This window comes from Topomyia yanbarensis, chromosome 2 (assembly GCF_030247195.1).
Source record: "Topomyia yanbarensis strain Yona2022 chromosome 2, ASM3024719v1, whole genome shotgun sequence".
Lineage (NCBI taxonomy): Eukaryota > Metazoa > Arthropoda > Insecta > Diptera > Culicidae > Topomyia > Topomyia yanbarensis.
This window is the reverse complement of record NC_080671.1, coordinates 288,735,362-288,747,787: the sequence shown is the minus strand read 5'-3', so window position 1 is coordinate 288,747,787 and position 12,426 is coordinate 288,735,362. Positions and strand designations below refer to the sequence as shown.

The 12,426-nt window shown below is 36.6% G+C and overlaps 1 protein-coding gene across 1 annotated transcript in view; it reads right to left on the bottom strand.

Moving 5' to 3' along the window:
- Positions 1–7,945, bottom strand: part of LOC131680410 (uncharacterized) — a 124,040-nt gene extending 116,095 nt beyond the window's left edge. The window contains exons 1-3 of the mRNA XM_058961126.1: positions 7,780–7,945; positions 7,478–7,724; positions 7,287–7,415 (exon numbers count right to left, since the gene is read on the bottom strand). Of these exons, the coding sequence (XP_058817109.1) occupies positions 7,287–7,415; positions 7,478–7,724; positions 7,780–7,892 (489 nt within the window). The 5' untranslated portion in view covers positions 7,893–7,945. The remainder of the gene's footprint in view (positions 1–7,286; positions 7,416–7,477; positions 7,725–7,779) is intronic.
- Between the last annotated feature and the right edge of the window lie 4,481 nt (positions 7,946–12,426).

The following is a 12,426-nucleotide window of genomic DNA, read 5'->3' as shown; positions in this document are numbered from 1 at the left end:
TCCCTGATTCCGTCTAATAAGTTAGCCATCGAAGGATACGATCGCTGTAAGGAGGGGCCATTGTTCAGTCAACTGTTTTAAAAATGTTCTTACTGTTGGTAGAATAGCAACCAGCAAGCTTTTCATAGGATCGGTAATGTTGAAAGCTGTGAATATCCAGTCCACAATGTCAGAAAATTTAAGGAATCCCGTTTTAGGTTGAGTTTCTGACTGTAAAATTGGAGCACTTGGGATTTTTGGTGCCCCGGGGAGTGCTGGGAACTCCTGGTTGTATCTCAATTTCCCAAAACCAGGAGGTATTATCTTCGGATTTGTACCAGCACTTCCAGTTGATGAATTATTTTTATTTTGTACCCTTGTTTGGGACAACCTAGGACCCTTACGAGGAAGTTCAGGTGAGTTTTGATTAGGTCTTTTCCTAGAGTTTCCAAGCGGAGCCAAAGAATGCCCCTCGCAAGGGTCGTTAGAGGCGTTACCGTCAGTTGGCAAGAGAGCGAATGGGTTTTCGGAGATAAGTGGAACAGCTCTTTTAAGCATTTCTGCGTAAGAGCGTCTGGAGCGATCTTTGGCGGATCGCTTCAGTTTATCCGCGTGAAGTTTGTACGTTGGGCATGTCAAAAGTGCATGCGGATTCTCCCCACAGTAAACACACTTCTCAGCGGGGCTACTGCAAGTATCATCCGCATGGCGTTCCCCACATTTACCGCACCGTTGCTTGTTGCTACAGTAGGTGGCCGTGTGACCTAGCTGCTTGCAATTGGAACAATTCATGACCCGCGGTACAAACAGGCGTACAGGTAGACGAGCTCCTCCCACTTCAACGTAGCTCGGAAGTGCAGATCCGGCGAAGGTTACGCGAAACGAGTCTGATGGATAGTAATTACCATCTTCGATGGACTTTGAGTGCAATTGCTTGCACTCCAAAATCTTAACTGATTGAAGGTTAGGGTCCTTAAAGCGGCCAGCCCCATCATTCATCAGATCATCGACAGTTAGACCCGCATCACTTACCACACCGTCGATCTCCACATCACGAGAAGGGATGTAGACGCGATACTCCAGCGTAAAGAGGCTATTGCTAACGATATCATTGGCCTGTTTCAAGTCAGTAACGACTACGCGCAGTTTATCTGACTGAACCTTTTTAATCTCGGTTACGGCCGAGTAACGTTTTGTCAGCTCCCGTGCAACAGTTATGCTGTTTAACGGTTTATTTTTGGGCCGAAAGTATACCACCCAAGGACCAGCGGATCCATCCTGGTAAACCTTGACTCGGGGGGGGGGGGGGTCTGTGAGACATTGGGGGAAAGTGGGGGAAGTGGATCGACCATAACATTATCTGTCTCAGTATCAGATATACGTTCTTCTTCTTCATAATATTCCTCTTCGGAGGGTGATCCTTCTGTTTGTTCCATTTTGTTGCGGGAGCAACACGCTCGACCGCACTGTTTAACTTAAATCAAAATAAAAAATCAAAAGCAATGAAAAGAAAAAAATCGATAAGAAAAGTAAAAACGACACACTTCACCAGTTGGTTCCTGACGAGCTGGTAGGTGAATTGATCCTTCGTTTGTTTTATCCGTCACCCGCGTGACCTTTACACAGTAGAGCTGATATAGCTCGTCTAAACAAAGCCGTCTTTCAGGCAAGAAAAATGTTTAGTAACGCACTTCACTGCACTACTTTAACTGATATCGCAGGTAACAATTATCACTCGCGGGACTGTTTATTAGTAATGCTTTACTGCAGCCTCTGCCACAGCAAGCACCTTCGTACCACCGAAAAAACTAAACCACACCGGAGAGAACAAAAAGCACTTGTTTCCCGGTACAAAGTTGGGTTACGAATCTACGAATAATTTGATTTATGACCAGTTATTTTTCTATTGTGCTTGCAAACATTTAATTTGATGGCAGGTATTTAAAGATAGATGTAAGGTTTTGTTTGTGAGCATCATTATTTTACAGTAACACAATCTCATATTCGTACACCTCTAATGTATATGTTTAAAATTGTTTCATAAATGTTTGCGCTATTTAATATAGGTATTGTTTTGAAAATGTGGTAGTAGAATCATCATCTGTCATTTTCTTGTCATTTGTAATCTAAAGTGTGCAAGTTTCCGTACACTACACATGAAAAATCATTACTTGGTGTGAAAATGGCACAATTTCATATTCGTACACTTTTGAAAAGTCAATTAATTTATCAATGAAGTATAAGTCTGCTCTGGTACAGCTCGTAATGTATGGAGAACGGACAATTACAATGCCTGTGTTCTGAGCAAGAAGCTGTTTATCAATGAGAAGAACAAAGAATTGATTTTTTATTTACTAAACAACATTGAAACATTTTATCGGAATATTGGAAAGATTATAAACTTTGTCTACGAGTCCAAATTCAACATCTTTGACTCAAATGGCTGTTGTTTCGAGTGGAGAGAATCGAACCCAGACCTGAACCTAAAAGCCTTATAAAAGCAGCCAAGCGCAGAGACTGTGGACTTTTTTGTATAGGGTATTATATGTCCAATAGAAGTGCTAGAAATTTGGTCTTCATTGGTGGAATGATGAATCAGAATGTGTATTTTAACCGTTGTGTGTCCGACGCGGTACCCGGGTACCTTTTTAAGTTTCAATTAATGAAATTCCTATGTTTTATCCATAGCTGGAAATTGAAACTTTGTGACATCTTAGAACTTCACTAATTCAAGCTTTTGGGTTAATAATATTGTTGATATAGTAAGGGTGGGAGTAAGGAGGGGCTCCTGAATTTTTTTTACTACGTAACAGGCCGACGTGGGTACCCGGGTACCCACAAAACTAAAATGCCCATAACTAAGGTAATATCCAAATGATTTCGATACTTTTGGCCGTTTTGGATTCAGGAACTCATCCACTTTTGGACTTGGTAAAAATGAATCGGGTTACTTCATTCGGTTCCCGGGAATCCGGGTTTCCGGAAGCAGGTTCCTGTGCAGGGGTACTATTTGCGAACTTCAATGAAATACTAGCAATATGGGTATCAAAATTCTTGGAATTGCATCAGTAGGCTGTATCTCGTGGTTTTGGAACCATTTGGTGATTTGAGCCCGGAACGGACATTCTGGAGCAGGTTCCCGTGGGGCCGTGACTGGCCATTACATTCCAATTTCATTTTTCAAATTGCCATAGGGTCCCGTAACAATAAAAAACAGACTTCCGAGACAATTTGAAGAGTTTTGATACTCATATTGCTAGGACATTATTAAAATTTACAAATCATATCCTAGTACTGGAACATTACTCCGGAAAATCCGGATTACCAAAAACCAGATCCATTATTCCGGTTCTATTGCACAGAATCAAAAAGTGGACTAGTTTCTGAATCCAAAGCATCTAAAACTGTCCAAATCGGTTAAAGGAAGCCATAGTTATGAGCATTTCAATTCGTGGGTACCCGGGTAACCTCGTTGGCCTGTTAAAGGTGTTTTTTGTTGGACACATAACTGTTAATATGAATATCTTAAAATAAATTTTAAAGCAAAGTTTCCATAAAATGGTACTTTTACTAAGAAATAGTGGATATTGGAAATTCGATAAGGAGAAGAACCTAAAGCATAAGGCGTGCAAAAAACGTTTAGAGTAATTTTATAATTGTTTGAATGCTATGGATTCTCCACTGCGGACCCCGTTTATTTATTGATTAGAAAAATAAATGGGAGTATTTGGATAAAAAGTGCGAAACTATCTGGATTATAATGAGAATAATCTTAGAAACTACTTATTTAGAAGAATAGGATAATATTTAAGTTGAATACACACAAAAACTAGTGGTTAGCATTCCAATACGATTGATAACTGTAATTACAAACAAAAAATAGCACATTGAATATTTTTTATAGAAATTTCAATCGATTTTTAAAAAAATATGTGTACTGTACGAATATGAGATTGCGTGTATATTTGACTATCTATAGAATTATGATTATTTTTGAAAAAATGAGCATTTCTCGACAAACATATGATTACGGCCTAAAAGCCAACTGTCAAAATCCACTTTGAATTGAAATTTCGGACAAACCGTTACTAGCCGAACACAGTTCACAGCAGTTTATGAAAGAGAAAACTTTTCTCTTTCGTTTACTACCAACATCTGTGATTGGCGTGTAACGGTTTGTCCGGAATTTTCATTCAAAGTGAATTTTGACAGTTGGCTTTTACGTCGTAATCATATGTTTGTCGAGATTTGTAGTACAAAGATAATTATTGTATCTTCCCTATGCTGTCTAGTAAACTATTTTTACATATATAAAATGTCTCGCAAACTTATTTTTTACTTGTAAAATACATAGAAGCATTCCGCATAGCGGTGTACGAAAATGAGATTGTGTCACTGTATGCTCACATTTCGGGGATTTGAATAAACTTTTTTAAAACTTGAATTTGTCACACTACAGGTTATCGATTTTAATTTAAAAATTCAACAATTATCTCTAGTGAAGAAAGGCATGCGTATGTGTAGTTCTGAAACAGTCGATGGCATTAAGAGGTTTTAATTTGGCCACGGATAATATTGCTTGCTCATAAAACTGGCTGCATTTTTAATGTCATCGTGGTCGTGTCTTGTACACAACCCTTGTTTTTTTTAGTTTTTAAGTTACCTTTGGACCACTTGAAGTTCGTTTTAGAGCGCATAATTTGTTCTTATACATCAACTGCTGCACTTGACTCGTGTCGTATCGATGACAAAATTCGTATGACATGTCATAATCGTGCATGGAAAATTTTCCAAAGAAAAAATCATCAATTATTAACTTTTATTCATATCTTTGGCTTCATGTGGTCTATAAACAATCGGTGAGATGCATTTTGAAGGAAATTATTCAGGGAATCTAGAAAAAATAGTTATTTTTAATTAAATTGTTGCCAGATATGCTATATAAATATTCAGATGAAAATTGAACTGCATGTTTCGAACAATTCGTGTATTTTTCTCTTTAAACATGATTATGCCATTGTGTTTCTCAGATAGCTTTACACTTAACAACATCTTATACATCAAGATAACTTGAGCCAATCCCCAAACACAGTCATTTGAAGCATAAATTAAAAATTTCTCAGCAATTTCCTCGCTATATCTCAGTAACGAAGCAGAATGTAAAAATTCTGAAAACGCCACTCTGTAGAGATTTTTTTGACAAGTAATTTGACGTATCTAACTCAGTTTACCCCAAAATGGCATTTGTCATAAATTAGCACAACAGCGACGAAGTGCTAAAACATCTTTTATTTTTCTATTTTTTTATTTTATTTTGTTTATCATCTGACCTTGCTGGTCTTAATGAAATATTAAGTATGAAGCATTAATAAGTATTTTACTGTCCACTATGAAAGTAATTTAACCCTAGAACGTTACACTGGGGTACAAATGTACCCCTCGACTTCTTTGGAGCCATGTGAAGACGAGAATTCGGCATTTACCGACCTGGGACCCTAACCATAATTTAATTTAGAGTGTATAGTAAGAGTAGCAAAAGATGGTATAGCCTTCGTGGAAGCAGGGGTTGGCGTGGGGTACATTTGTACCCCATTGTACGGTTGTCGTTAGTGTTTCGTCAGGTGTCGTGCTGTCAGTGGAAATGTGACTCGTGACAATACCAGTTTAAATACTGGTTGTTTTACTACGTAAGTAACAATTAGTATTATATAATCGCTTTTAATCATTTATTCAATTAATTTAATTTAATTTTGAAGTAGAAAAAAAATCGTTCTCATTTTTGTTGATTTTCATTGCTTTATTGTTTATTTTTTATATTTTTACAAAGCAATGGCTCGCAAATAAAATATGCGCACATTAACTGCTTTAACAATAACGTTGCGTGTTATCAATGTAATACTGGTTAGAATTATTTTTTCATTTGATTCATTTCCACCCCATTTCGTGTTATTTTCCAAAATCAGATTTTTACCTTTCACTCTTCCAAATAATTGCACTTCTTCAAAAATATCGTAATTTCATTTTATACTGTTTCCAGACCATTCTTTCAACTTTTAGAATCATTTGATTTTTTTGAAATTGGTTGAAAATTCGCAAATTTATAGTATTTACCTGTAAAAATTGCGATCAAACGCGTGGGGTACGTTTGTACCCCAGTGCAATGTTTTAGGGTGGAAAACGCAAGTGCAACGTTCTAGGGTTAAACAATTCAATGCATGTAAATTCATGAAAAACCAATTTTTTATAACTTTCGCATTTTTCGTTTTTGTCTAACCACACCTAGATTTTAGATGATCAACTGGATGTGAAAGAATGGACTGAGGTTTTGAAGACGAAAATTTTCTTTGAACACATCAAAGCTACTATTATAAAAAAAGATATAAGTACTTGTACTTTCAAAAATCGGTTTTTTGGAATCAAATTTGTGAAATTCAAATTCACCATTTTTTGCTCAATTGTGCCTCGAATCATGATCTTATATGTAGTTAAAAAATAATTATCTTTCGTTTGCCCCAATCATTGATATTGGTATTTAAAAAAATCATTTTCGGAGAAATGTGCTCATAACTTTTCAGAGTTTTTGGTTTGACAGTTTAGAGAGATCTCGGCGGGAAATTTTCCCGGATCAAATCTCTAAGCAAATCCCGTGCGAAATCCCGTGATCCACTTCCCAAACTGTAAACTAGCCTTAATGGCGATTTCGCTTGAACCTGATTTTAGATTTTAGAATGACACTCTGCCCCAGATAGTGCAGTAAGACATTTTCAATGTCAAAATAAATAACCTTTTTTCTAAGGAACACCCTAAAGCTTGAATTGATGTCTGGTGCAATGGAATGCAATGGAAAGTAGGAGAAATAGAGCTTGCGTGACTTCAGCACATGTGTCCAAAGCTCTATCTCCATCCGCTACAAAGTTAAAATTTTTATTTTGCTGAAATTAGTTTATATGAATGGAAGTGCCTTGCAACGTACAAAGCTTTTCCTGAACATATTAGAAGGCTAAAATATTTAGTTTTAGCAAAAATTCAAGTTCCAGCAAAATTTACATTTTGGCGAAAAATATCTATTTAAATATTGAGATTGATTTCTTATGACATTTTGGTTTTTGACAGTGCACTACACCAGTGCAGTCGGTGCTACATTCATTCATACTTGGGTGTAATCAGTCTATCTCTTTCTTTGCATTACACCGGTGTAGTACCAAGAAAAAAACGAAAACGCTATTATTCTAATAATGCCATCCGCCTATTGAATACTGTATTGTTGGTCATCGTAATAATCAATTTTTAAGTGATTGGATAAGTACCTCGTATGGTGCATAATCCTTAATTGTTTGTTCATACATCTGACCGAAGTCTTTCAAGATAATAAGGTCCAGTTCCATGTGTTCAATTTTTTCATGAAAAACTATCTGCCTCCTCTTTTCTGTTTCCATCTGAAAATGATTACGTATGATTTAGTAGACGAAATGTTAACTTCTAGTTCTTCATTACGAACAGTTTCATATGATTCATTTTCTTTCGCCTCGCAATCCTTGAGAAAGTTGTTGACTTCTACAAAATCAACCCAGAGCGTCTGTAGTAATTTATCAGCTTCACTGAGTCGATTTTCGTTCATGCGAAATTGCTTGTGAGAAAGAGCACGCAAGTGTTGTTGTTCTCTCGTTACCTCTTCATATACCCGATTACCTTGAATGCCTTTGATCTCGAAACTAAGACGAGCAACATCCGAATTTGGTGTTTTTCTGGCGACATAATAAGAATTTAATTTGGGTTATTCAACAGCTTTATTAGACTTACATGTAATATTTGTTTTGAAGTTTCGATTTGCTGACCAGTATTACTGCTTTCTCTGGGTTTAGGTCGCATTGACCATACACTCCCAATTTCGTGGTTGGCCTGACACGAGGCATTTTAAAGATGATTTTTTAGAATTGAGTTGAAAGTTTGCGAGCAAACAACAACGAATAAGTGGCAACTAAAACGTTTCTATGGAGATAATTTTACTTGTCTTTCACCAATAAGACATACATACAGTAGCAACCCCTCACCCAAAAAATATCGTAAATTTTGCGTTATTTTTCGTATACATGTTCACGTGATTATCATTTAAAAGGATAGGTAATACCCAGTGAACTTTGTGTGATTTCTTTTGTTTTATATTTATCTTATGTTTAAATAATTTTGGTAGAAGCTCACTAAAGAATCATCTACGTAAGAGTTAGTGAAATAAATGGAAATGTGACCTGATGACGCAATATAGGATACATTCTTCTTCGTTCCGGTTAAATATATTCATTCATTGCTTTCATGTGCGCATATTCACAGATGTTCGGTACAATACCGTATCTATATCAGTAGTAACGCAGTCGTCAGGCAAATTTTAATTATACATGGCAACAATATGTTTTGGTTTTGCTAAATCGAGTCCAACACTGACCATTTCTAAATGATCATTGAGTTGTTATGCTGGGGCGGTGGTGTAATGCCAGCGTTCACTATCACGTGATTCCTTTGGGGGAAATATGGGACGTTGTTACCCAGTGCTTCGATCCTTTTCAGGTTTTGAACAAACTTTTTTGTCTAATCTATCTATCTATCTATCTCTATATATAAAAGTCAAAGTTTGTATGTATATGATTTATAGACTCCCAAACGGCTTAACCGATATCCGTAAAAAATTATACACAGTAGGCATTTGTAATGGGACGTGTTTGTGTGCTATTAGTTGGACATTATCTGCCCGCCAGATGGCGCTTTGGAACGAATTGTGTTTTCCTCCTATTTCGTTGAATATCGCAGCAACGCGCGATGGGTATTAGCTGGTAACTGATAAAAGATGCATAAAAAATTATACTGATGGTTAAATAATCTCCGAAATTTCTTGTAAGCCTGTTTTGTGTTCGATTTTGCTTAAGGGTTTCAGTGTGAAAAACAAAAACACTTTATTTGCGATTTTTTTAAAACTTTGTGTGAAGCGAATTGATCAAAACTTTTGTATATTATTTATCATTTCAATAACATTCTGTAATTTTTCTTTGCAACAATATCGATAAACGACTCGGTGACGAAGCTTTTGTAGAACGTCTTTGGAAAAACATGATTTATGGTGTTACAGACTGTTGGCAAAATTTCTGAATTTTATGAAAATATTTGATACGTTGTCTTCATTTCTAGAGACAACAATATGTGACGCGGAAAAGCCGCCAACTTACCTCAGTCCCAGGGTAAGTTGGCGGCATGTATGGGGTAAGTTGGCGGAATACCCGAAAACAAGCAATCAAATAGAAATTTAATTAAATCATTGGTCCTTATGGAATGTGCCGATTGTCTTTTCGATAAAACTGTATATAATTCGACACTTTTCATTACATTTCAGTCTCAATACCCCGTCATTTTGACTTCGACGTGTACTCCATATTCGAAAGCAAATTTTCGAAATTCTTCAGGCGATTGGCCGAAATAATTGTCCCCTGCGTTGACGAAAGACACAAGAAAAAGTTTTTCTTGATTTGGAGTGAATTCCAGAAATGAAAATATTTGATGACTATTTTTGCACTATAAATAGTACCGCCAACTTGCCTGCTTGGTTCGCCGCCAACTTACCCCAACAGCACATTTTATAAAAAAAATATTTAAAAAATGCTTTTGTGTATAAATAGGTGTAATATCTATACGGATACTGAAAACTCTTTTCACTCACTATCGAAAAATATAATCATTAAATAATAAGTGAGGCAGAAGAAGCAAGCATAGAATCTCTGGGTTGTTGGTAAAAAAATGCACGCAACTTGCTATGGTGCATGCAAATCCTTTTTCGTAGCGGGACTGCATCTTGGGGACATTAATTTCGCTTAGGTTGTCCTACAACACATTGAGATCGCGGTTTGGTCTTCTTTCTTTCTTCTGGACATTACAAATCGCAGATGTGGATTCGTCCTCTTTGGCATTTTCGTCCTAACTGAGAACTCTGGCTTTTGATTTGGAGTTTTTTCCCACAGTTTTTGCAGTTGCCGTTGTTGCCTGAACAACTGTCACAAAGTTGGCAACCATTTGGGGATCAGTCGACGATATTGAAAACTGTGCATTGGTATTTACTGTCGGAGATGAGTTTTTCTTAACGACTGTTGTGCACGGTTTATGCGGCGACACGACTAGACACTGGTATTTCAAAACTGTATCACTAATATGACTACCCCTCAGTGACTCAGGTAACTGGTAATGTCAAATTTGACATTTCATTTGAAAATGCATGAAACTAGCAACTCTGATGAATCTGTTATTTTCTTTCAATTATTCAAATGCTCCTATAGTTACCGTTGCGATCCGTGGTTACGAAACCGGTAAGTGTGACAACAACAGATTAGTTACTAATGGCGTTTTCGTTTTTTCTTGATGCTACACCGGTGTAGTGCAAAGAAAGAGATAGACTGATTACACCCAAGTTTGAATGAGTGTAGCACCGACTACACCGGTGTAGTGCACTGTCAAAAACGAATATGCCATAATATTTTCCATGCCATTAATAATATTCAATTTATTGTTTTTGGATGAAAATAAAAATGCTGTCCCAATAAATGATAACATCAAAAGCTACCGTGAGTACTATTTCAATGTATAAGCCGCTATTACCCTAATTACAATAAACATCTTTGTAGATCTCAATCAAATAAACGACGGTTAATCAGATGGTATTCTAAAACGAAACAAATATGTGCCAGTCTATGCCAGGTATATATGATATTTTTCGCGGACGGTCCGTGCTCCAGAGACAATTCACCGAATTTCATCAACTGGCTACCGCACCATAAAGACTATTGTGATATTAAAGTCATAGATTTGCTCGGAAAATTGTCAAAGGGCTGTGTGAGAGCACAGTTAAATTGTTGCTCATCCTGCCGTGGTGACATCAATATAGATCACGGTATCATTCCCTGCAGAATATGATTCAAATGCATAATACTGTGAATGACTCACCGGAAAGGATAAGATGAGAGCAGTGATATGCAGTTGCGAAAGCATATAGGTGAAAGCAATGACTTGATATTTCTTATATTTTCAGAAAACAGCCGAGTTATCAGTGCAGATAGCTTATCGCGCACCGACGTGAATTCCTACCGTTATTAGGATGAAAAAGGAATTGAATTAAAGTATTTTATACTCGAACTGCTGTCGTACTGACTGGGAAAGAATAGTGCACCGCCTCTTCCCCCATCTCCTCATAACCAATCAGTCGATGTGATTTTTTTTGGAAACTGTTGGGCAATATTACAATTTTCTATGCTTATGCTCAACTAAGTATTGTCGAGTCATACGCATTCTACTGTATAACAGTTTGCGTTTGTTATCTATCGTTTGTAAAGCATTACGCAGACGAGACAATAAGACACACACCACAAAAATATTCACAAACGATTTTGTTCTAGCTATTCCAACGCAGCAACGTTGGAATAACTAGAACGAAAGTCCATAGTCAATATTTTTTGTGGTGTGTCTTCTGTTGCCTCGTCTGCAGATAGCTTATAAGCAGTATACTGCTTGGTACACACTTATATTTTTTTGCCGAAGTCAGCAAAACAAAATGCCGAGAATCGAACAGCCGACTGTTCAGCAATAGTCTCGGTAAATGAAAACTTAGTTCTAAATAACTGAAATCTCGGTAATTTGATTTTGCTCAGAACTGTCAAACTTTGCCGAAGGCTCAGTTTAATTTCAACTGATATTTACGGCAAATCTAAAAAGAAAATGTTTACCGAACATTCGGCTATTGATTGTTTTCCTTTAAAATCTATTACCGACTTTCGGAATTTAAACAATAATACTGTTTATATACACTGTTAATTATTTTTTATTAAAAATTCAAAGTAAACATGAAAACAAAAATAACAAAAAAGGAGTAACATTCAAAAGAAATATCTACATATTCTTGTCCGTTTCATAAATGTTTCTCATAAATCGCTCATTCGTGGTACTCAACTGGTCAATTCCAAAAATGACACTCTTGAAGAATAAAAAAAAATGTTTATCGCTAGCAATATTGTCCACGTGGAACACGTCGAAGCACGAACAATATTTGAAAAAGGCCTCAATTAAGTCATCGCTAACATCGGCGTTGAACTGAGACCATGATATGAAGCACTCTCCGCTGCTCTCGAGTCTCTTTCCTCCTTTAACGACGAGAACTGGAGTTAGATGGCCTTGCGGAAGAGTATCATCAACCTAGTAAATACGTGAAGCGAGTGATATATAAATAGAATGCTTCTGATTTAGAATCCTACCCCAATCCATTGGATGATATCGTGAAGCGGATTATCATGCATTAAACTGCCACTTCTCATTCGTTTAGCTCCTCTGGTGGGATTTTTGTTCCGAATAATTGCCAAGCAACGAATGAAATCTATAAAAAAAAATTACTTAGTATACCAATTTTGAAATATTTGTTGATAT